General features: G+C 42.9%; 2 protein-coding genes across 12 annotated transcripts in view; one reads left to right on the top strand and one right to left on the bottom strand.

Moving 5' to 3' along the window:
• Nucleotides 1-15503, top strand: part of ABCC6 (ATP binding cassette subfamily C member 6) — a 29062-nt gene extending 13559 nt beyond the window's left edge. For 2 of the 9 annotated variants that reach the window (XM_069810030.1, XM_069810028.1), the window contains 16 exons: nt 16-142; nt 592-768; nt 1189-1356; nt 2841-3027; nt 3514-3577; nt 4003-4123; nt 5258-5465; nt 6111-6421; nt 7172-7371; nt 8066-8192; nt 8803-8904; nt 9655-9801; nt 10363-10521; nt 10764-10930; nt 11386-11580; nt 12104-13567. In XM_069810030.1, the coding sequence (XP_069666131.1) occupies nt 16-142; nt 592-768; nt 1189-1356; nt 2841-3027; nt 3514-3577; nt 4003-4123; nt 5258-5465; nt 6111-6421; nt 7172-7371; nt 8066-8192; nt 8803-8904; nt 9655-9801; nt 10363-10521; nt 10764-10930; nt 11386-11580; nt 12104-12212 (2569 nt within the window). In that variant the 3' untranslated portion in view covers nt 12213-13567. Of the gene's footprint in view, nt 1-15; nt 143-591; nt 769-1188; nt 1357-2840; nt 3028-3513; nt 3578-4002; nt 4124-5257; nt 5466-6110; nt 6422-7171; nt 7372-8065; nt 8193-8307; nt 8905-9654; nt 9802-10362; nt 10522-10735; nt 11047-11385; nt 11581-12103; nt 13568-15422 lie in introns of those variants that run through there. The other 7 variants (XM_069810029.1, XR_011329311.1, XR_011329310.1 and 4 more) reach the window with 7 other exon arrangements.
• ABCC1 (ATP binding cassette subfamily C member 1 (ABCC1 blood group)) overlaps nt 12512-25346 on the bottom strand; it is a 62953-nt gene continuing 50118 nt past the window's right edge. For 2 of the 3 annotated variants that reach the window (XM_069810025.1, XM_069810027.1), the window contains 4 exons: nt 24402-24560; nt 22746-22912; nt 21777-21971; nt 18960-20483 (listed from right to left, as the gene is read on the bottom strand). In XM_069810025.1, coding sequence (XP_069666126.1) covers nt 20375-20483; nt 21777-21971; nt 22746-22912; nt 24402-24560 — 630 coding nt within the window. In that variant the 3' untranslated portion in view covers nt 18960-20374. Of the gene's footprint in view, nt 13538-18959; nt 20484-21776; nt 21972-22745; nt 22913-24401; nt 24561-25346 lie in introns of those variants that run through there. The other variant, XM_069810026.1, reaches the window with a different exon arrangement.

The following is a 25346-nucleotide window of genomic DNA, read 5'->3' as shown; positions in this document are numbered from 1 at the left end:
TCTTTTTGTCTATAGGATAGATCTTACCGTGCCCCAAGGCTCCTTGCTTGCTGTAGTTGGCCAGGTAGGTGCTGGAAAGTCCTCCTTGCTGTCAGCGTTACTTGGTGAGCTGGAGAAGATGGACGGCTGCATGATCATGAAGGTAAATTTTCCCCTGCGCATTTGCTTCTAATTAGGCTGTCTTCAGGAACGGCAAGGTATTAACCATTTATTGCTGAATTTTAACAAAGGCTGTATGTAGCAGCCCACATTTAACTATCTGAAGGTGCTTAGGACCTCTTGGATGAGCCTGGCCCTTGGGAATGGGAACTGGAACAGGACTTCAAAGATCCAGTTCTATTTCCCACTCTGACAGTGACCTGAAGTGGCATCCTGGTAAATCACATCATGTACTTGCACCTCTGTTTCCTCCTCTGTAAGATAATGAGAGTGCAGACTTATATTTTGCAGAGCTCTCTGAGACCTGTCAATGGTGGTGATCATTCCAGATTTCTATAAATCTAACTGGGAGAGTTTTTCTTTAAAGGCAGGTTCCCACAGTGTCAAGTTGAGCTTATGAAAAAGATTATTAACATTTTTCCATTTTTATAGGACACGGCAGCTTATGTCCCCCAGCAAGCTTGGATACAAAATGCTTCAGTGGAAGATAATATTCTCTTTGGGAAAGAGATGAATGAAACATGGTTCAATAGAGTGATAGATGCTTGTGCACTGCAACCTGATTTGGAGAGCTTCCCTGCAGGGCGGAAGAGTGAAATAGGAGAGAAGGTACTGGCTTAGATTTATATTTTGGCCAACTTTTCCATGAGTAGCTACAACTTGGGTGTCCTGCTTAGAACACCTACAAAAGGACTAAACTTGCAGGAGGCAGGTGCTCAGTGATTTCTGAGAAGTCAGGCCATGATTTAACAGGGTCTGAAGCCCACCTCCTGGCAGTTAACCTAACCAGAGATATGAGAGATGCTTAAGACAAAAATCAACAATTCCAGGTCATTCTTGGGTCCTTTTTTGCAGGAGAGTGGAGTTGCTCCAAAGAATCTGCCTCTGCATCTCAAGAGCCCTATTTGGAGGGAGGGAGATGCACTGATTTAAAAATAAGGAAGTCATAAAACCTCAGTGTAAAATGGAGCCAACAGTTGGCAAATATGCTGTAGCTTTGGAATAAACAGTGTCAATACATTTGTACAGGGAATAAATATATCTGGAGGGCAGAAGCAAAGGGTCAACCTTGCTCGTGCCGTGTACCAGAAGGCTTCGATTTACCTACTTGATGACCCCCTCTCAGCTGTTGATGCCCATGTTGGACAGCACATTTTTGAACATGTTCTTGGACCCAACGGCTTACTGAAGGACAAGGTGTGTTATAAATCCCAAACTGTAAAAGATGGCAAAATGTATCTAATTATCGGGGCCCCTGAAATGTTTCGAGTAAGTTGGTTACTTTATCGAAGGCTCCCAAATTATTTTTTGTTAGTGGCAGCAGATACTACTGTTAGCAACAGTGGAACAGGTAACCTCTGCACTCCACACAGCATGTGGAAGTCCTGCAGTAAATCTCGCCTAGGAGGAAGACTGAGAAGTTAGGTTTTCCTGAAAGACTGTCTTTATCCTCATGCGAACCACATGCCTAGTTCCAGCCTTACTTCTACAGCAAGTTTATAGGTCTTTGGTCTTCCACTGACATTACCCTTCTCCCTTTTTGAGATTTACTTCTAGTATAGTTAGGAAGAGCTGTCTGATCTCTTCCAGCTCATTGTATCTTATCATAATGTCTAGTCCCATCACTTTTGACTGGTTCAGTGGCACCTTTACAGTTCTCATCACCCAAATGTTCATCACTTAAACTTCAGTCTTAAAATCCATCTTAAACACCTCTCTTCCATTATTGTTTGCATTGGTTGCATTTTGTTATTCCTTCGTACTTCTCTGCTGTCAAGCAATCTGGATAATATATGTGGCTACATGAGAAGGGATGCGAGGGCAGCTCTATTTGCTTCATGGTATAAATTGCCTACAAATACTTGATTCAATTTCACATTGTAGAAGGAAAATAGATAATTTATTTCATTAGAAAGTCCAATTAAAACAGACGTGTCTGATTACAAATACCTTTCTCTTCATGTGGATTGGTTGCAAGTATCAGAATGTAATTATTGTATTGAAACAGAAAGACTGGCAAAGAAAGAATGTATCAGACTTAAGCAGTACTCAAAGGGCTTGATTGTATATTAGAAATGTAGAACATGCCAATTTGTTACCTAGGGAAAAATTACTTTTCATATGTCCATTCCTACATGTAATTATCTGTGCAAATATGCTCAGAAGTTTAAACATGAAGGAGCTGCACTCTAACTCCATTCAGGTTGATGAAGTTTTCAGGCACAAATTTGATTCTGAAATATTGATATCAATGACAATAAATGTGACATACTCTCCAATTAACATCATTCTACCTAAGAGCTTCAGCCTGAGGGGAATCAATAACATGGAACTGGTCAGTGAGCCAAGCAAAAGGTCCTCCTACACACAGGGTGATAGCCTAGGACTTCAGGCTTCAGTTCCCATTCTCATTCTTTTATGCTGTACGTGACACAAAGCAAGTTAACTCACTGCTCCCGAGTTCTGCACTTTCAAAATGGGCACAAAGCTGTACTGCAAAGATAAACTTCATTAAAGAGACAGTCAGAAGTGACAAGAATAAATAACAAAAATATCTCCAAGTTAGTAAAAATCATAGCTCACGCTGAGTACATGTCTTTCTTCAGAAGACAGCTGACTGCAAAAGCTCGAGTGAGCAGGGAAACACCAGAACAATTGTAACTGTTTGATCTTTATTCAAGCAGACTCGTGTGCTGGTGACTCACACAATCAACATTTTGCCTCAAGTGGACAACATTGTTTTTCTGGTGGATGGAACGATCTCAGAGATTGGTTCCTACCAAGAACTTCTACAGAGAAATGGGGCATTTGCAGAATTTCTTCATTCACACATTACTGCAGAAGAGCAGGCAGGCACTGGTTTTCCAGGTAACCCAAATGAGTTGGAATCATTCTTCCTATGTCTATCAGTCAATTGTTTCCTTAATATTATACTTAAGATTAAAGAACTGGCAGGGGAGGGGTCTGCTGCTGTTCACAGTTGGGAAGAGGGAAAAGAAAAGAAAACTGGAAAAGCCAGCCTTAGATTTGTTTTATTATGGACATTTAAAGCCAAGATTCAATCACGATAAGGTGTCGCTTTGTGTGGGGAAAAATATGCCTGTCAAATTAGCTGACTCATCACCTCAATATTGGTTCTTGAATAAACAGTTCCATCTTAGTAGACAACAATCATGCAGTAAACAGAATTACCCACTATATGTGCTGTTCTTCAAGCCTCATCTTAATATTTCTACCCTTAGAAACAATTCTTTGTAGTGAATCTTTCCTCTGTATTACCAGTCTCTCAAAGGCTATACAGGACGAAGCAGGATTCTAAAGCATTTAGAAAAAAAAATTGCATTTATTTCACAGCTCTAGGAGACACCAAAGGCACTATCACCTCTAGAAGTGGTCTATCACAGAGGAAGCTCTTTAGGTAAGCTTAAAGCTGTCTCAGACACTGAAGAACTTGCTCCACAGGTAAGAAACTACTCTTGAATGTGGAGGCTGACTAACATTTTCCTCCATATTTCACAAGGAGTGAGAATTTGTTCCAGAGCTCCCATACAAGGCATGTTGATACATTTCCTTGCTGTTCACTTCCCAGTGGGGCTGTAAGGTCTGACTCATTTCAAACCAGCCACAGCTAGTGAATGCTTAAAGCTTTAGTTTGTTAATAGCTTGACAAAGCCCAGTCCCTGTGACAAAGATGGACAATGGTTGGGGTCACTCTGGAGGACCCCGAAAACTGCAGCCCTCAAAATAGGCATGAATATAGACGTGGATGGGTAAGGAGATCCAGCTTTAAAATACTCATTGCCTTGGCTAAAAATTGAAAGGATTTTTGTTTTCTTTATGAAGTGACAATTTAGTCAGATCTTCTGCTATGGGAAGGGAGACCATTCCTGCAAGTCAAGACTCTACCACTGCTGCAGCCACCAAAGGAAGATTAATGAAGGAAGAGAAAACCCAGCACAGCAGGGTAAGGACAGCACCTTCCTATAAAGGCAAAGACACATACCATGGGTTTATTACTGACCCACTCATGGCAGGCAGGTCAGCTCATTGCCTAGGTTAAACCAGTGCAACTCCAGGGAAGTCAGCTGAGCTGTACAAGTTTGCCCTATAATTGAGACAAAGTCATTTCAGCATTATTTTACACAGCACCTTCTATGCAAACTGTATCTCCCTGGATGCCCCAATCCAAGGACTGGTCCCACAATCAGAGTAATGCATCTACATTGCAGAGAGCACATTATGGAAATGAGAGGGGAAAACAAAAATAATTTATGACCACTTAAGGAGAGAGATCCTGATTCAAGAGTTGACCTGAAGGGGGAAAGCGCACTGAGGCAATCAGGGTGATGTGGTGGTAAGGGACAGAAGAGGATAGGTTACAAGGGACTTGTAATCTTGAGTCTGTCCACAAACTCTTGAGGCTGGTGGGAAGGGGCACAGAAGCACATCACTGTTCTCATCTTGCCCAAGGGAAACTCCTCAAAAGGCTGAGGCAAGGAGGGCTCTCTGAAAGGAGAGAAGCAGACATGGGATTCCAGCTAGGAGGAGTCAGGTATGGATGAGGTGTGTATTCAGTGCGCATTGTAGCGGCAGTAAAACGTGGGGAAAAAACAAATAGCTAAGGCTACACACTGGTACTGAGACGAGATGAGAGTAAGAAGTCAGACACCCCAAAGGAGGCAGATCTTCCCCTAGGAAAGCACAGTATTAGCCAGCATCACCTCTGCTGATCAGCAGTTACTCACGCAAGCAGTCAGTGGGATACATGGTAGTTCTCACTCGCACTGAGAACAAATGAAAACCACTGCCTGGCATAAAGAAAGCTTTACGTGCATTCCAGCAGTAACAAGAGCCTACTGCAAGAACGTTCATCAGTTGACAATAATCCCTTATTAATACCATGGATTTATTTAAGTATGGCTTCATTATTCATCCATGAGGAAAACAAAAAAAGAATTAACATGGTTGTTATGACCCACGACATATAACCGAGTAGATATGCCATAATAAATCATTCCATTGTTTCAGACCTGCTTTTCCTTTCTAACAAGCTTGATCCCAACCTCTCCTATTTTTCCCCCCGATCGTTTTGCTCTAGGTTAATACTTCAATTTATGCAGCCTACCTGAAGGCGACAGGCTTACCACTGTGTGTGTACACCATTCTGTTGTTCACATGTCAGCAAGCTGTGTCATTTTCTCGTGGTTACTGGCTCAGCATGTGGACAGATGACCCTGTTCACAACAGGACACAACAGCACACAGAGCTGAGAGTTGGAGTCTTTGGTGCACTAGGAGTCATTCAAGGTTCGTTTAACTTGGTCACCTAATTCTCCTCTGTATTTCCATCTCCCTTTCCTACATCCAGGATGTTTTCTCAGAATATAAACAAGTGCATACCCACGGGCTCTTAGCCTCCTGGGCTTTTGGCACCAGCCCTAAAGGTTTGGCATGGGACCTAAAACTACAGGCTCTGACGCACAGAGGGGATTTCTAAGGGATCCGAGTAATATTTCCAGTGTTACTGCCTGAAATTCTACTTCATGATATGCTAGAAGTGTTCTCCTGTGCCTTTCAGCAGGAAAGTTGGGTACCCTTCTGTGCCAACAGTGAATCTGTAGACAGGAAACCTAAGACTTCCAGTAATTCCAAGTAATTCCAGTCAAGCTCATTTTGTGAAGAATAAAGAATTTGTCCTGTGTGTTTAAGTTGCTGAATCCGTGGCCCCCATCAAGCTTGCTTAGAAGGTCTTCCAGCCCTCTGTAGCTACCCTACAAAAAGGATAGTTTACCCTGCAGCTCTGAGGCTTGGCTTAATTGCTACCAAAGAGGAAGTCAGCTCTTTTCACTAGTATAGCATTCACAGTACTAAGTGAAAATCATGATCTTGCAAAGGAGAACTCCAAGGTGAGTTTGTTCAGACCTACTAATAACTACTATTTTTTTATTACAGCCCTTGGCAGATTTGCCTCCACAGCAGCAGTCCTTCTAGGTGGCGTGTTAGCATCACACAAGCTGTTTCTGCAGTTGCTGAGGAACGTTGCTAGATCCCCAATGGTCTTCTTTGAGCAAACACCTATTGGAAACTTGCTGAACCGCTTCTCCAGAGAAATGGATGCTATTGATTCTGTCATCCCTGACAAGCTGAAGTCCTTGCTGGGATTCTTGTTCAACTTGCTGGAGATCTACCTTGTGATTATAGTGGCTACACCAAGGGCAGCAATGGCCATAGTGCCCTTGACTGTTCTTTATGCTGCATTCCAGGTAGGAGCTCAGAGAGATACCCAGACAGGTGAGGCTGAAGCAGCATGGCCATGTCCCTGCAGAAAGCCTCCTTCCATTTCTTAAGAGCAGAGACATGCAGAAACTAGTTTCATCATCTCAAATTGCAACTGAACAAGAGTAATGTCAGTGGCTCTTCCCACATCACCTCAGCCTTCCAAAGCATCCCAGAGACCTCACAAAGAGGCTTGTGCTTTTCTGATGTCCAGATCAAATCCTACCTAGAGCTATATTCCTTGTCTCCATTAGTGTAAATGCAATCACATTAAGACCAAAAGCATTTTTCCTTTCCTCCAGAATTCCTACATTGCTTTTTAATATATCCATGTATGCCATACAGTTCTCCCATTGGGCTCTGACACCTCAGACACTTTGCCAGCTAAGACTGAACATGAGGGAAGGGCAAGTAAGGGTGCAAGTATGCCTTTGCTCTCCATCAAGCAAAGGGCTGGTCTACAGGAGAAAGTAAATGTGAGTTTAGAGGCTTTGTGAGTTCAGAGTACCCTGCCTTCTTCGCATTAACTAACCACGGGGTTATTCTTAAGGAAGATAGGACATAACACAGGCAGAAATGCTACCTCACCTGTTAAGGGCATCTCTTACCTGCACATTAGGTTTTATAACACTGGGATAGTACATATTATTGCACTTGGTGAGGCCTTCCCAGATGTTCTGTGGAGCACCTCCATGGAGGAATAAACTTTCTAATCGCTTCCATTTCCCTTCAACCAGCACTTCTATGTCATCACCTCCTGCCAGCTGAGACGCATAGAGGCTGCCAGCAGATCACCCATCTATTCCCACATTTCAGAAACTTTCCAAGGGAGCAGTGTGATCCGTGCTCACAAGGCCCAGGAAAGGTTTATTTTGAAGAGCAATTTTCTAGTGGATGAGAATCAGCGAATATGCTTCCCTGGAGCAGTTGCTGACAGGTACAAATCTGCAGTGTAAAAAAAATGATAGTTTACTGTCACAGCCTTGGTGAGTGGAGATAGCTGCCCTTGGGGCTTGGGTGGAGGTATACAGAAGATGAGACAGTGGTGCACAGTGTTTTGGGGGTAGGGTAGTCTTTTTTATTACCACTCATACTGCACCCCTCTCTGGCAACGTGCCCCTCACGCAACCAGTATGCTCTGTTGTTTGGCTAGGCACACACACAGGCTGACACACTGCTAGAGGTATCACTTGGGTGTCCAAAATGCAGGAAAGCTGTAGTATGTGACTGGTGAGGCCCATCATCACATGACAGAGCGCATGAGGCCTGTGGTATATGCAGAACTCATCAGATAATAGAGCCATCAGCTACCAGTCATGAAAGAAGTGAGGAGTACCAGAAGGAGTGAGAAATGTTAGACCAACTCATCCAAGAAACTGTGCTGGCTGCTCTCATTCAGCAGGCCTTGGAGAAAATCCTAATGGAGACCATAAGCCAACCAGTTTGGATAGACTGGAGCCATTCATGAGCTCCAAGGTGGCCGGATAAAAGCAACCAGGGTGCGACAAGAGCTTTCTTGAGCATCCTGTACCCCAGCAGCTCCACATGTGTTTTGCAAAGTAATCACAGATTATGTTGGAAGAAAGGAAGAGGGCACCCAGCAACAGCCTTGTACTCTCCTCCTCTTGCAGGTGGCTTGCTACAAACCTGGAGTTTCTAAGCAATGGCATTGTGTTGTTTGCAGCACTATTTGCAGCAGTGGGCAGAACACATCTTAGTCCAGGAACTGCTGGCTTCTCCATTTCATATGCTCTTCAGGTAACTCAGCGTTGAGTAATACCATGCTTGCCTTTCATCAAAAGCAATATACATTTTAATTTCTGCTACCATTTTAATTTCTAAGAAGTCATGAACTATTTCTGTGGCTTTCTAGATGCCTTCTCCTACCAAACCGTGCTGTCACTGCTGAAACCCAGAGCATCTGGAGCACATGGTCCCTTAGAGAATGAACCTCAAACACATGCACCAGCTATCTTTTTCCTCCTGCATCTGAACTCATACTTAAGTCACAGCATACTCTGAGCAACTGAAGCAAGGTCTTCAGCGGCTGTCTTACCTGCTTGTAGACCAGTTACACAATAGCCTAAGAAACAGCTACACTATCTTTTAGCATCCAAAGTCAGTAGCATTTCATTCTCCATAAACCTGCTGAGAAGCTATGGGGGGAGCTGGCTAGGCTCTTTAAACACAGCTGTACAAACTTTCACAAGGATCCGTGGTTATTTTTTAGCCTTTTAAGGGATGATTTCTGAAGGAATTAGCTGAGGAGGTCTTTATAAATAAACACTAAGACAAAGTACTAGGTACCTCGCAAGCACAGGTCAAGACTTACTTTATCTGCCTGAATGCTTCTGTTTCTTTCTGCTAGATAACTGGTGTTCTGAACTGGATGGTGCGCTCCTGGACAGAAATAGAGAACAACATTGTTTCTGTGGAGAGAGTGAGAGAATACTTGAGGACTCCTAAGGAGGTAGCTAAACAGCTATTGACCTTCCTAGCACAGGGGAACATCTCTGCAAACTAAATGAGTAACTTTTCTGTTCCACCTGGACAAACCCCCTACTTTTCCCTTTCTAAAAGGCCAGTTATGTTTCCCTTAAGGAACTGCAACATTTGGGTTTTATCCAGCTGACTGGACTTGTTTTATAACCTCCAATCGTCATTATTTCCTTAAGACTGTTAAGCATTAGGTCGCCATTAAAATAGCTTCACTTGGTAACACGCCTGGAATGAGCTGTATTTTCTGCCCATATTTGGAGTATGTATTTATTGCACAAGTTCCGATGCAACTCTCTGATAACTGATGGCCGCTAGATAGCCTTTTAGCCATTAAAAGCCTCCAGTGCAATCATTTTTGTTCTGTATTCATGAAAATTATTTCTCCATACGCTGCCCTGAGATCCTACTAAAGGAGACTTTCACAGTCCTGTTCATAGGAGCGTATAAATCTTTTTTTATTGAACCACTCATAATGTCAGAACTCTGACATGCAAACAAACGTTTATACCCATTTTCAGTTAAGATGATTGGCATCTTTGCATAAAGTAAAAAGTCAGCATTTGCAATATGAAAGTTTAAGGCCTTTTTCTCTTTTGGAAACAGTAAATAGATCAGGGGAATTTGGCACAGATATCTTCATAAGCTTCCTGTTTCAGTATGGCCACTTGATTTGGTAGTTTAAATCAGCTTTATACATTGCTGTTTGTTTCAATCTACTTAGGCACCCTGGACTCTGAATGGCAAACTTCAAGGTCAAGTTTGGCTCACTGAAGGAAGAATTGAATTTAGAAACTATAGTTTGCGATACAGGCCAAATTTGGAGTTAGCACTGAAGCATGTCAATCTAACCATCAACGGGCAAGAGAAGGTAAGCAAAGCCACTTGTTTCAGAAGAGCTACAAAGCGTGAGCAGTGCTTTACAGTGATCCGATCTGCGCAGATACAGTCCCTGCCCTACACCAAGGTATAGTAACTTGTAAGCATGAAAGCTGCAGTAATGTATGAGCCCATCTATCACACTGCACATCTCTTCTAGTACAAAGTAGTGTTTCCAGGATTGCTGCATACACTAGACATTCTTCCAAGTGAAATTTCATTTCACAGAAGGTTAGCAGAGTTACAGCAAAGGAATTTCACTTTTTAAATCTAGTGTCACGTCAAGGCCCTGTTCTAGCTGCTAAGTCTTGTAGTTATTCTTCCCATCAAAGGCTTTCAAGATTCCTTTTCGTACAAAACAATTACAAATTATAAATTATTCCCTTTAAGAATGTATTGCTAGACTATGTGAGTCTTGAATGACCAGCCCTGAAGATTTGATCTATGCAAAGCTGTCTCTCTTCAAAAGGCCAAGAGGAACAATGTGACAGGTCTGTCCAACTGTGGAAAATGATCAACATCAAAACCAAAAGCTTTCCCTTGCACTTTACAGATCGGCATAACTGGAAGAACAGGAGCTGGGAAATCTACTCTTGCTGTGGGATTGCTGCGATTAGTGGAAGCTGCAGAAGGAGCGATCCTAATTGATGGACTAGATATTGCTCAACTAGGTCTCCATGACCTTAGAACCAAGATAACTGTCATTCCCCAGGTATGAAATTAATTTCCAAAATGCTTCAGCAATGTTGTAAGTCTTTAACACCTAGGAAGGGTTTATAAAGATTCTGCGAGAGGAGGGACATTCAGAAATTTCAAAGTTGGAAATAACCTCTATGCCATGCTAGTCTCCCATGCAATGTAACATTAGCCACAGATTTGCACCCATCAGAGAAAACCAGAGAGCTCGTTTTTATAATTCATTTCAGGAGCTGTTTGTACTGTCTCTGTGCTCAGGATCCAGTTTTGTTTTCTGGCTCGCTAAGAATGAATCTCGACCCATTAAACCAACACACTGATGCAGACATCTGGACAGCTTTGGAACTGACTCAGCTCAAGAACTTTGTTGCAGATTTGCCCGATCAGTTGGAATATAAGTGCACTGACCAGGGGGAAAACCTAAGGTACCTTATCTGCAGAAAGACAATAGCAGGGCAGCGCCAGCCCATGGGCTAGGAGAACATAGAGCTAGTGAGACAAGGAGTCTAATTCATTTAAGAAAAAAAAAAAGAAAAAGAAACCGCCCAGACAGTATTTGCTGCATTATCGTCCCGTTTAGCAGCATCAAATCAAATCATAAGATGCCAAGTGGGAGACCTCTGAGACTTAATCACTGTGGTGGCTTGTATTTGTGCAATACTTAAACCACTGGAATCCTGCTCCAAGTGCAGATCTGGGTGCTATAGTAATACACTCCCTTGATTTTCTTCAGTTGTTTCACGCTCTTACCTGCAGTGCCACCCTTTCAGGGAAAGGGAACAATCACCTTTTCATTACTATTTTCAAATTAATCACATATTCTGACCCCAGGGAAAACTGACTACTGCTCTCAATTTACCATCCCTCTTCTTACTTGCAGCACTGGTCAGAAACAGCTGGTTTGTCTGGCCAGAGCACTTCTTCGGAAAGCCAAAATCCTCATTCTAGATGAGGCCACAGCAGCAGTAGATTTAGAAACTGATCTTCAGATTCAGTCCACCCTGAGGACTCAGTTCAAAGACAGCACAGTGTTAACAATAGCTCACCGGATAAACACTGTCATGGACTGTGACAGGTAATACTTTCAGCCACTTTCCTAAGGAGGGAGGAAGACCTGGGTGAACTAGACAAACCACACAGTGTTAGTGAACAGCAATCTCATTTCTGTCTTTTCTTGTTTAACGCTCAAAGCTTTGCTTCAATCAGCTAGGCACCAATAGGCTAATCAAAGATCATTTATTCCCACATGATGCATTTCATGCTGTGTCACATCCCTTTCCCCCCCCCCCACTGACAGCAAACCATGGCTACAGCTCTCTGCTTCATCTTAAAATCATGAAGCTAAAATACACATTCACAAATCTTACTCCAGTCTCAGTTGCCAAAAAACTCTCCTCCCACAAACTCAGTATTTGAATAGTCGCTCATCAGAAACCTATTTCTATCCCATAGCTGTCTCCCAGCTGAAAAGCTGCTGGAAAGCTTGGTTCAATAACAAGCAAGTACTGAAATTTATTTTAGAAATAACTAGAAATAACTAAGTTTCTTACAGCTGCTGGTGTATCCCCAAGCTTACACTTCTGTTTTAATGTTCACAGGATTTTAGTCTTGGAAAATGGTCGGGTAGCTGAATTTGATACTCTGGAACACTTAATAGCCCAGAAGGGACCGTTCTACAGACTGATGGAAGAATCAGGCCTTGCGTGACTCACTCACAGAGTATACCATAATGCCACCACTATCAGGAATAATTGACCTCGTAATTGAGTTATCTTGGTTTCACTCTAAAATGCCTGACACTCAACCAAATCTTGTTTGAGCTATAACCGCAGTTGAGTAGATGAAAAGGCACGACTTGGGATACACTTTATTTCCATAGGAAACTTCGCAATTCCATTTTCATTATGTTTCCAGATACCAAAACCTCATTCTCCTGTTGAAAATGAGCCAGTCAGTACTTAAACGCCTTGTTGCTTTTATGGTATAAAAGTAAACAAGCCAAAAGGAAAAGACCACAGCATTTCCAATTTATACTATAAATGGAGCTCAAATATACTGCCGTACTTAAAGATTACACAGATTATTTTTAAAAGCCAACGACATTCTATGGACAGCAAGCAAGTATTTAACTGGTAGCAAGCAAACTTAACTCTTTACAGCTTGTCCCAAGTTCCAGGCGGAACAAATTTAGTCTTTTGCCAGTGTCTTAAGGACTGCTCACCTACGTGCTGTTTTTACACAGATGTGGACTCCAAGGCAGCAGCTGGATCTAGTCACCCAAAGTGCACAAAACACCGGGGAAGTAGGGGAGAGGAAGTGGGATGCCACTAAGCACGAGAACATACGGCTGCCTGTGGGCTGCCTGTTGTCACAGCTGGGGATCAGATCCACTGCATCTCTTTCCGTGTCAGCTTTGGAGGGGCCCTGGGCGAATCATGCTGTGCAGAGGGCTGACAGACTGCGTGGAGGAAGAGAGACAGCTTAGACACCGGCTCGCTGACGCAGGACAGAGTAACTTGGCTGGGAGCGGGCAGCAGAGCATCGTTCCTTCTGCTTGAAGGCCTGGAGCAGCCCTGCTGCCAAATGCTGGTTGGTCACAGCGGAGCATGTCCAAACATCGATACCAGCATTTCTGAATCTAATTTGGCCACAAGGAATTTGCGTGGTGGAAAGTGTCCTCCTCTGATCCCTGCAGCATGGCAGTCTGGCAGATGGGAAAAGTAGCAGGGACTTGCCTGTCAGCCTGGTGGTTCATTCCTGGTTTTCTTCTTGAGTGCAAGTTTACCTCCTGCATGTGCCACCCTGGTGCCGCAGAGCCTCTGACATGATCATCTTTCAGATGTTACTTCAACAAACCAAAATGGCAGCTGAAAGCAAAGCCTTCCTGGGCTTCCTACAGTGCCGAGGAGCTGTGGTCAGAGCTGTCCCAAGTCTCTCCTCAGGAAGCACAACAAGACAATGTGACAAACAAATCACACTGTGAGATACTGCTGTTTACTGTGACTTGTTAAAGCACTTCATTTTCTAGGAAGCTGAAATAAAAATAGAATCAAGTATTGAAATGGGTCTCTTCAGTAAGCGAAAGTAAATATAGTATAAAAAGGAGTAATGGGGGAGGGGATGGGAGAGTTCAAACTGGCAAGAGTCAACACAGACCAGCAAAACCCACCAGTTTCTTCACCAACAGCTGTTCAGTAGCCTCTTCACCCACATTAGGAGCAGTTAACAGTTTCTGCTGGACAAGTGCCTAAAATAGCAGAGTCCAGTGCCTGCTGCCATACTGGTGCTCAAATACCAGGAAAGAAGCAATTTTTTCCCTCTCCTTTCTCCAAACCTTACTCAAGGGCAGAGACAAAAAAAATTTCAAACAACAGATCCAAGTTATGAGCGCTCTAAAGGTTTATCAATGGATCTCAAAACCAGGAGCATTTAGAACTAGTGAGATATAAGTTAGTTATTTTTTCTTTTTAGCTGAGGTCAAAGAGAAACAGAAGTGCCCGTGTTGCTGGGTGATTCTGAAACAGACATCTTTTAGCATACCATAATCTCTGATATAAACATCTTTTAAATGCTTGCTTTCCGTTCCTAAATTGGTAACGAAGAGAGAGGCAACAGAAGGAGAAAATAATCAAAACATACTTTCACACTGGTAATCTCTGAAAGGGCACAGTTGTGCTGTTGGCTTGCACAAAATAAGAGCAAACAAAAATACCATCAGCTTTCACACATCAAGCTGTGCTGAAAGGACAAAAGAAAAGGCATTCCCAAAATTACATGTGACAAACCCCCCGTTTTTCAGATGAGACGGAGTCCCCAACTTTACATCCACGTGGTACTGTAAGTGACAAATCAGGAGCTCAAGTCTCAAAAAAACAGTAATAGTCATCAAAAGGAAGTTGTCTGGAAGTTGGCTAAAGCAAAATATATAAAGGAGTTAATGCTTGAAGATTCCATCCTCTCAAAATCTGGTGTAAGGAACAGCAAGCGGTGTTTAAAAGGACAGGTCCGCTGGCTCTTTGCAGAGGTACTTCTTTCTAGATTAGACTATTTGACTGAATTATGCAATTAGCACAGGTGACTACAGCAGGCTCAGAACTATGCCAATAGCCTATTTCGTAAGTTGCTCTGAAGTTTTAAATATTAAAAAATAAAAGTCTGTCCAACACCTCCAGTAATCGGAATGTCTAGAGCTGATCAAGAGGAGCACCTGGACTTGCCATGTCTACACTTTTGCAGCATTAATTTTTAATAGCTATTGTGTAGCATAAGTGCAACATACACAGAGCAGTTGTGTTTAGCTCAGCAGTAGCTACGCACTCAAAGTCCAAATAAAACCCACTAATCTAAAGAGGGTTTATTGACATCTCAGTGGCTTCCCAACTCTATTTTTCTCTTCGGAGCAAAACAAGTGTTCTACTTTAGGTCCAGTAGGGACTTCAGAGAAAAAAACAAGTTTTTACCTAGACCACAGCAACAACACATGACGCCCCCACGTTTCTGTGGGAGAACCCGTATTCCCAACCACTCTCTCAGCCGGGCAGGCTGAGCTGTGTTCCCACCCGAGGCAGGCTGCGGCTGGATGGCCAGGCCAGGCCACCAGATGGAGGCAGAACCCAGACCAGGGGGTTTGGGAGCCAGCAAGCATCACTGCTATGCAGCCCCTGGGAGACAGCCCAGCCCGGCCAGAGCACCTCCCCGTGGCAGCCTTTCATCCTCAGAAAGCCACTCACTCCATGCAGGCCACCTGCTCTGCCAGTTGAGCCAGTATAGGACTCCCATGCAATCGTATGAAGTTAAGTCAAGAGCTTAATTAGCACTTTCACTGTTTCAGTTGTCTGTCCAATCTGGACATCAAGAGTTAGGGCTTTCAATTCCAAGTTGATTTTTTTTTTCTTTCCATTTTCCTCCTCATTTAAGGCTATATCAAAGTGAAAACACAACATACATAGAAGAGAAAAATGACCTAAAAGATTCTTGTCCCATGATTCCAAGTTTAAGGTAATACCAAAATTGCTAAAGCTAGAAGAATGAAGGTGGCGTGCACTGATTTACACCAAGTTCATGCACTCCTAGTTCCCTAGATGGTCGCAAGATGCACAGGAATGCCAAAATGCTAAAGGCATCAGTGACCCAGAGCACAACTGTTTCTGTGCTACATTGCGGTTGAACCACTAAAGGATATCTTCAGAGATGTCTCAAGACTGGGAACAGTTTTACAGAAGCAGCTGTATTCACACACATGAAGAACTAGGATGTTACGTGCAGGTCTCCTCAAGAACCTGAGCTGTTTTCTCAGCAGAATCAGCTCTTCTAGATGTGAAATATCTTCCATGGTGCAGCAAATAATGTCAGCCAGGATATATCTACACGCCCTGAAATCTGATACAGTAAATTCAACAGTTTTATTTTACTCTTTTATAAATATTAACATGCTTATAATAAATGTTAATGTTTATTATTGTTACCACCACCACCACTATCTTCACATGGGCTGCAGTGGCACACACATGACTGCTGTAAGACAGAAGAAACAGCACAGCAGCATCTGAACTGGTTTCACAGATCCTTAACATTTAATGAACAGATCAGAACAAAATTGTTCTGAGAGAAAGAGCTTTACTTTTAAAGATAAGGGTCTTTTCAAAGACTAGAAGAAATGGTCCATAGAGCAAAGAGCATGGAATGAACTGGGGAGAGGCACAGCCTTTCTCTAGATAAGACCAAGGATGCTAAGTCTGGCCACTTACTTTCAGGCCTGACAGGTATTTGGCAATTTTTTTCACAAAATACACAAAAATAGCCAGCAGTGCAGCTAAATAAGGGTTCCATTTTTTCTGCTGATCTAAATGAAATTAATTGTGCCATCTTTATAAAAAAACCAAACCACCCCAAACCAAAAAACCATGGAGCTAGGCTTCCACATGCTCCGTAGGAAGTGAGAACCTACCCACCTACAGAAGCACAAGACTACCAGCTATAAAGAGCCTCCCGGTGGGCAAATAATTACCTCTTCACCAGGAGGGGAGCTGGGGGATGAGAACGGGATGAACTCAGGCCATGCCACAGCAATACACTTCAGGGAAACCCTGCTCTGCAGCAGCTAGATGAAGGTGTCCAGCTCACATCCTTCCCAAGGACTAAGCTGCTTGCTGCCGTACACGCTCCCAGTACAGTTCCTGCCCCGTCCCAGATGCTGTCTTTCAGAGCTGGCATTAGCTTTGCTGCGTAAAGGAAAATATGCGACATCAAGGCACTCAAAGAAAATAGGTGTCTGCTACATGACTCCAAGCTCAGCTGCTGGAATTCAGTGTCACACCCCTAATTTAGTAGTGCTGCCCCCTGCCCCCCAACAGCTGGAGGGAAGGCTCATCACCCTGGGCTGTGATACCACTGATCCCTGCTGGATGGCAACACTCTCTTGTACTGCAGGTCACATGCTGCCAGGCCAGGTTTCACTTACCCAGGAGTGCTGACAGTGTCCCAAGTACTAAATAAGCATTAGGTCCAAACAACACACACAAAAATGAAACCAGACTAAATAAGGAAAATCTGCTGGTTTTAGTGCCAGATTCTAATAGCTTACCTTGCAGCAAGTTCTATCATTTTCTGCAGTTGGTCCCAGTAACACTGTATGCAGGGATCAGCATATGGCCCTCTCTTTCCTAGCTGAAACAGGATCTCACAGCTACACTGCTCCTACCTCAAGGTACCCCAAAGTACCTATATGACACTGCTCTTACACACAGGTTCTGTGGGAAGAAACCTGCATTTGTTCAGCTAGCTCTGTGCGCAGTAAAGGTTAGTTCAGACCGATCCTCATCATGCATAATACAATTTTGTTCAAGTTAAATCCAGACAAGATATTCATCATTTTTATGAGGACAGACATTTGAAATCAGCATCATGAATCAATGCAACAACAGCACAAAGCACTGACAGGTACTTAGGGCAAACAGAAAAGAGTATCTACTCCAGAGCTGGGGCAGAACAGTTTGTACTAGAAAGAGTATAAATATATAGAACTGGGAGAACACAATGATGCATATTAATAACCACATGATTGAAAAAGAACAAGACTGAAGCACACACGAAGAGCAGTCTTCTGATCCCTTGCTGCACTATTTATAAGGTTATCCTGCAAAAATACAGCATTTTGGACACGCAGTTCCCCAAATGATCACAAACAGCCCATGAACAGGACAGAGACCATCCAGTGACACTTTCCAGTGTACCCAGTTTGAGACTGCAAATGCAGTTTAAATCATTCCTGCACAGACAACTCCACTGCAAACATTTTCCACAGTGGAAGCATAATTCTGCAAGTTCTGCATTTCAAACAAACCATGCTCCTAAGTGCAGTTCCATTGTTTTCAAAGGACTTACATGGATATGTCAAGGCTTGTAAACATCTGTTAATCAGTGTGCAATGGAAAGCATCTTTTCCTCAAATCTGAAATCAGTTTCCCTGAAGTAAAAAATCTAGCAATACAACCTCCTTTGAATTCAATCCCAAACCTGCAGAGTACCTGCTGGTCCCCATCTCAGTAACAAGCTGCACTAAACCCACAAAGCTTTTCAAGGTATTTGAAATCATGTCTGAATTCCTTCACTGGACGTTCTCCACACCGTTGCCTTGAGGAAGGTGTTGGTGGTAACTAGTTTGCCCAGGCAAAGAGAGAACACAGGGGAGCTTTACTGTCTCATTGTCCAGTGCCAGTGGCCCCTCTCCCCTTTCCTTCCCAGGGCTCTCCCAGGAAGGAGTGGAAGGGGAAGGATCACAAAGCGTTCTTGGAGGATGACTGTCCCCAAGTGGGTAAGGTCTCATGGTGGTACTCCCAGTTCCTCCTCTGGGTCTCCTCTGCAAATAGATCTGTCTCCATTTTAATGCAGCTGCGTAAAACAACACCAGCCACGCACCTCACCTGACAAGCTCATTTCTCTGCTCTATACTCCGTTTCTTACTAACCATTTGCTCCAATCTTTCCACCCTTCTGTCCGTCACAATGCTGCGTAAACATTAGGTGATTTGAAAACCCAAAACCTACCCCTCCTCCCCAAACTCCCAAATCACCCCTTGCCTATTCCATTTCCACAGAGGAAGTTAACACCAAGCTGCCCAGGAAATGTGGCAGGCATAGGCCATGGACACCACAGGTATGACAAGGTCCACAGCATCACAGAATCCTGTTCTACTGATCCATCGTTATTACCTGGTCTGCTCAACAAACTGCAGCACTCCAATTACAAGAGAAATCATGAGATGTGATCCAGCCCTACCACAACACACAGTTATTTGCACTCAAGGTTTCTTACCCACCCTAACACTCCCCAGACATCAGGCCTAGCAGCCTGGCTAGTCTAAGCAGTACCAGTAATTTCTATTTTCAAGGCAAAAACCTGAACTGCCAAAGCTAACCTTTTGTCAAATACAACGCAAAAAATGACACATCATGCTATCTTTCAAACAATTTTTTTACTTCAAGTTCTTTGTATAGTCATTACAAAAAATACCAAAGAAAATTTCAGTCTATTCAATTTCAGAGAGTCATAATTTACAAAAAAATAAATAGTTTTACTCTAAAGAAGACAATTGTCTAGTATTAAGGTCAGCAATATCATTCACCGAAGTCCACATTCTCAGAGTGCTGAGTATTTGGGTCCATCTGACTTAGTTTGCCTTCTTCCAGCATTTTCCTTTAAAAAAAGACTAATCAGAACATGAGAAAAGTAACTTTTTTCTTCCCACAGAAAACTGAACATTCAACATAGATCTCAAAAACCAGACTCCATTGCTAACTGAATTGTTAGACCCCTCTGACACACAACTTTAAGAACAGTAACATCTTCTTTTTTTAAACAACTGTAACAGAAGTTTCCCACAAAATTTAAAAGTCAACAGCAGCAGTGTGAAGGGCATGTTTCTTCGATATAAGGCTAATGGTCCTTGATGTGGCAGAGCTTCTATTAAAGCACAGAACTGCCAAAGCCAAGGGTATTAGAATCCGTATCGCACCGAGCCTGCAACCTCCGCTCGGGCAAGTCCTCGCTTCTCAGCCTAGTCCCCACAGGCATCACCAGGATTCGCCACCCAAATCAGAATTCCTGAGTGAACTGGGTGTAAGATCAGGTACTGCATACCGCAACACACCAATTGCTGCACGAATTTGGTTTTGGAGTGATTGTCATTCTAGACATGCTTAAATACTGCTTTGAAGTTGACTGTGCTTTTTCACATCAGTACTACTGACATATTATAGTGAACTTGCTGCTATACACTGTAAACACATGAAACCTTTAGGACAATGCATAAAAGCATTAACCAAGTACAGTAAATGCCATAATGAGAAAGCCTGGCACACATGTTATTTCACAAGAAGAAGAATCTTTGGACTATAGTACTATATGCCACAAAATGTTCCAAGTGCATCCCACAATAGGTGGCTCATCAAATGAGGAATCAGCAAACAAGCAAATAACTAGCATTTGCAAAAATGTTTTAAACAAAAAAAAAAGGGGGGGGGGAACTTCAGAACATAAGAGCAGATGAAAAGAAAAAGCTTTTCTGAACTTCTCTGATTAATCACTCCACCTTACATTTGAGCATATAATGACAGGTTTCAGGCAAAAATTAAAAGTCTCTGGATTGTTTTGCACAGTGTATGTGCTTCTCCTAAAGCTGGCTAAAATCAATACTAAGGAGAATAAAAAAAGAAAAAAATTGCATTTTTACGTTACTTCCATCGCCATGTTCTGTCTGCTTTCACTAGGTCTGAAACTGAACTGTACAGTTCACACCAGCTCAGGGGAAGTTACAGTTCTCTGACTGTATCACCTCCCTCTTTCCCACAGGAACTAACCAAGTTCAAATGCTACACCAAGCCTGAATCTTTGGCCATGCTATAGAAAATGCCTTTTTCCTGAAGTAGGTGGTCTGGGCTACCACACTCCACCACTTCTCCTCTGTCCAGGACTAAAACTCTGTAAAACAAGGAAAAAAAACACGGTCACAAGAAGATGCAGAAAGCCAATGAACACAGATACATATATACAGACAGAAACTGACTGTAGCATAGCCATTATATGCAAGTGAAGACAGTGCAGACTGTATGAATGGACAGAGGTTCTCAACTCTGTCCTTCCTGACCTCATTGCAGATGGTCTGTCTGGTCTATTTTTTATGTAGCATGTTTACCCAGTCATTTGCAGGTAGCCATGAGACTTTTGACTGTGCTTTGAGCCAGCCAGAAACTAGATGGCAGCACTTCTTGTCAAGGTGAGGGCCCCTAAGACCTTCCAAGATCCGGGATAACTTTCCCGTAATACTGCACCAAATCAGCTGCTGTTATACAGCTTCTGCTGACGAAATACAAGTGAAGACATAGCTTATGCAAAACAAACGTGCAACTGCAATTAGGAAGTTTACAAAGAAGTTACAGCAGTCAGTAAAGTCAGCTCACAGTTAAAACACTGCCTTCAGCTACCACCACTAATTGGCCAGGCACTGCAGAGATGCTTGCTAAGCCCTTAGCAGGTGCTGCTGCATGGTGTTACCCGCTGCCGTGACCGAACTGGGTGTTCATCTGGTGACACTACTGCTGGTGCTGGGCCTGGCACAGGCAATGTTCCTGTTTCTTATCTTTCACTATTGACAGCACAAAGAGAGGTCTACAAAAGTACACAAAAATCTTGTCACTGGTCACTTTGCTCTCTGCCATTCTGTGATAAAAAGGACAAGAGAGCTTAAAACTGAAATTATGAGACAACAACTCTGCCCTCAACCACACCTTAGCAAGGCAGCTGAAGGTGAGGGAGGCTGTATGAACTATAACCAAAAGTGATGGAAAGAGAAGCATCAGATAAACCTCAAACAAGCACAGGACCTCCCCCTTTGATGCCTTATGCTGTCTGTGCCTAGTTTAGGGTATGAGCTCCCTAAAGCTCTGATGCCTCTTCCAGCTGTGCCTAAATTAAGGCAAGGCCCAGGAATAGATTCCTATCCTCACCTCCCTCCCCTTCCCAGTTTGCCTGGGCAGGAATGGCACAACAGCAGTGCAACAGAAGGATCAGAGGAGCTCTCCAGGCCAAGCACAGCCAATGCAAGCCAGAACACAGACACACACCACCCATCAAAACAGGTATTCCAGCAGCTCTGTGGAGAGGTGGCTAAAAATGCGCTGGTAAACATTTAGCTAACGCAGAGATGCTCATTTAAATAGAGCACAATGCAAGTCACACATGCCATTCTTCAAGATAAAAGTGGTATTACTTTACCTTGTGTAGTCCATTATTGTGTTCAGACGATGTGCTATAGTTAATACAGTACATTCTTCAAACTGAGACTTTATTGTTGACTGTATAAGCTTATCTGTTTCAAGATCAACAGCAGCTGTGGCTTCATCTAGAACCAGTATTTTCGACTTCCTGAGCAGAGCTCGTGCCAGGCACACCAGCTGGCGCTGTCCCACGCTACGCAGATGGGATGGGAGGGTGGGGAAAAAAAGTCAGAACAAGTTTGCAGTATTCATTTTGAAGCCTAGCAATTCCTTGTTCTAAAGTATAGGTGCCAAGAATCCAGCAAAATAGATAAGGTTGGTCTTACTACTTCACTGCAGAGTATCTAACAGCATCTGAAACTACATCCCCTCACAATGAATTCCTGGCAGTGTAATAAGAGAATACATTACAAATAGTTTCACCATAACTGCATCAGGCTGATTCACTGAATCAATGCAGTGTTGAGGACTGGACTTTACAAGGTTTCTACAGACCGAACATATATCCCTGTTACAGTGCAAAAAGCAAGCTAACAACTTCGTCAGAAAAATTGCATCTGTTGGGCAAGAGCCATGGTAAGTTCAGAGCATCTGCTATAAATAGCAGGTTGCTGCTACTAAGATCCTTTCCAAGACTGACCAAGATGTCAAACCTTGCAGCATTCCGAGTATTTCTTAAATTACTTTAAATTCCCAAACTTCAGAGTTTAAAACATGTTGAATAAAACCTAGCTGGTTGATTGCCTGGTCATGCATTAAGAATTCCCCAACTCCCTCCCCAGATTTTCATACAGAGTGAGGGGGAGGAGCCCCAAACTGCATTGCTATTGCTAGGGTCTAGATACATACTGTCCCAAATGAGCTGCAAGGTTTCTGGAAGTGGAAAGTCTAGTTGCAGATGGAAGGGCACACACACACACCTCTCAGTTCTCAAGGCAATATTCACAAGCACGGTTCTTTGACATACCTGAGGTTCTCACCACCTTCAGCACACTCATGATTAAGTTTATCAGGAAGGGACGATACAAAGTTTTTCAGGTGAGCCAATTCCAAAGACCTCCAAATGTCTTCATCAGAGTGTTGGTCAAAAGGATCAAGATTCATACGCAAAGAGCCAGAAAACAATATTGGATCCTAGTCATAGAAAGAGGTAATTGACAACGTACACAGAACATGGCAAGTGCTCCAAAAATACTTCTTAGATAGTGAAAGAAAAACAACATGTCCAGATGCAGCTGCAAGCAAGCTAATCTACTGAGTTTAGGAGTGAGACCTCACTTTTTCCAACAGCAAGTTATTCTCCCTCACCCTTATTCCTTATGCCTCTTGGGGGCCTGACCTCTGCAGAATCTGGCACTCCAGACCTTTCCATGACTCAGTAACTCATGAATCCAGGAAAACAAAACAAACCAAACAAAAAAAAAAAAAAATCAAAACCCAAAACAAAACAAATCACAAGCAGCCAACTTTTTCACTGGGCCACTAAGTTAAAGAACAGGCACTCCCTGCCCAACCTTCTGTCAGCAGGGACTATTAGGTCAACTTTCCACTTCTTAGGGAATTACACCATCTGTAAATATTTCAAAAGTCTTCAGCTGCAGTATTAGTGAAATGAATGCATTTTTTCTTGGACATGGAGAAATACTACTTTGGAAATACTTTTGACCTAGTAGTGTCAGACTGATGCAAAGTGATCAAAAGAACAAAGCAAAGTCCCCCCAGATTTCCAAAAGAAGTAGTGCAGAAAACCTTCTACAGTGTGCTCACTTGTTTTTGCCAGCATGCTGCAACGGTGATTTATATAACCACATTTTATGGTCTTACTTTGAATAAGAACAGGCAGTCAATAAAGGCTACATGGTAAGAATAAGAAGGCTTGAGACTGCAAGTCCAGTGCTTGTAAATCCGTATTTCCAAACATTTTCAACTATCAAACCCACAGCTGCTGGGCTAGACTGGGATGATTATGTACTTGTTTCTGTGCGTGAACAGTACTGCACAACTCGCTCATGAGATCCTGCCGAAGTCAGAATGCTTTGTACAAAGGCCGGAAGAGTGCATATCAAGCCTGACATAGCAACACAAAATCCCCATCCCTCACAACTAGACTACGCAGTACCTTCATTCCATTTCTAAAAGGAATGGAACTACCTAAAATGAAAGCGGAAACCTATCCCTAGAAAAACTCCCCTGTGGACTCTCCACAAATGGAAATACTCAGACTTTACTTCCCCTCTACTGGCCAAAAGAGCAATGGTCCCAGTTAACTAAGGGACTCCGATCAGGTGTTCAGCTGGGATCAGATCTCCCCACTCAGGCTAAGCTGTCTATAGCATTTAAGTGATCAGCATGGGGTGCTGACAAGGCCCATGAGTCCAAAGGCCAAGGGTTTGGTTCCACACCACAACTCGGCCATAGCCAAGCTCCTACTTGATACCCAGCACAAGCAAATCAAAGCCAGTCTAAGAAAAAATCTTGGTTTCAAGTCCATGAAAGAGCATGCTGAAATGACTCAATTTCATAGCTATAGATCACAAAAGGAATAAATACATTCTCCCTAGTACATTAGAGAAACAGCACTGTTACAAAACGAGTTCTGGTAATGGCAGGATTTTGCACCTACCTGAGGGATGATGGTGATCTTGAACCGCAAGTCATGGAGCCCTATCTTTGCAATATTAATTCCATCAATAATAATTTCTCCTTCAGCTGCTTCATTAATCCGAAACAAACCTAAAGTAAGTGAGGATTTTCCAGCTCCCGTTCTTCCAACTATTCCAATCTGTTGGGAAGAAATACAGGAACAACTTACTCCAAGGAAGAGTTACAGCATTTCCAAGCATCTGCTTGAAAGTGACACATTTTCAGAAGGTTGTCATATTTGCTGGGCTATCAACACCCCAAAACAGCATAACAAATTGAGGCTGATCAAAAGGGAAGAAAAAAAAAAAAAAAAAATCACTGGATACGAAGAAAACAAGAACAAAAAGCAGTCTCAAAACTTGCAATCCAATCACAGTTTTCAATTTTCCTAGAAAGGCAGATGGAATTGGGTAGAGCAGGCCAAGATTTCCCTAATCCTTTGTTTGGTTCACCCTTCACAGTTATAATTGCTGACTTGACATTTATCTTGTTTGAATTTATAGCAAAAATATACCAAAAGCACTCAGTTTCATGTTTTGTTTCCCAGTTAGACTGAAGTCCCCACCAATTCTTTTCTTTTTTTTAAATAAATAGAAAAGATTGCTGCTTTGGTTGGTTGATATATCTCTTGCCATCTGCCCTTTCTAACCACTCTTGAGGTAGTATTCTGCCTATATTTGTAGGTAGGAAGCGTGCACTCAGGAAAAAAGCAAATGCCTAGCTGGATACCACAAATAAGGAAGCCGGATAGTCGGTCTGTCTTGCAGCTACCTTTTATGCTGCCGTGCAAGATCACACTATTATTAGACACCAGAGAATCCACACAGGACTGGGGCGGGATGCATGTGAGCACATGTGCGAGGAAGTAATAGGAGAGACACACACATATCGCCATCAGTTTTGCTGGATCCAGTGAATCTGCTCT

This window comes from Haliaeetus albicilla, chromosome 22, assembly GCF_947461875.1.
Source record: "Haliaeetus albicilla chromosome 22, bHalAlb1.1, whole genome shotgun sequence".
Classification (NCBI taxonomy): domain Eukaryota; kingdom Metazoa; phylum Chordata; class Aves; order Accipitriformes; family Accipitridae; genus Haliaeetus; species Haliaeetus albicilla.
This window is presented reverse-complemented; position numbering and strand designations above follow the sequence as displayed.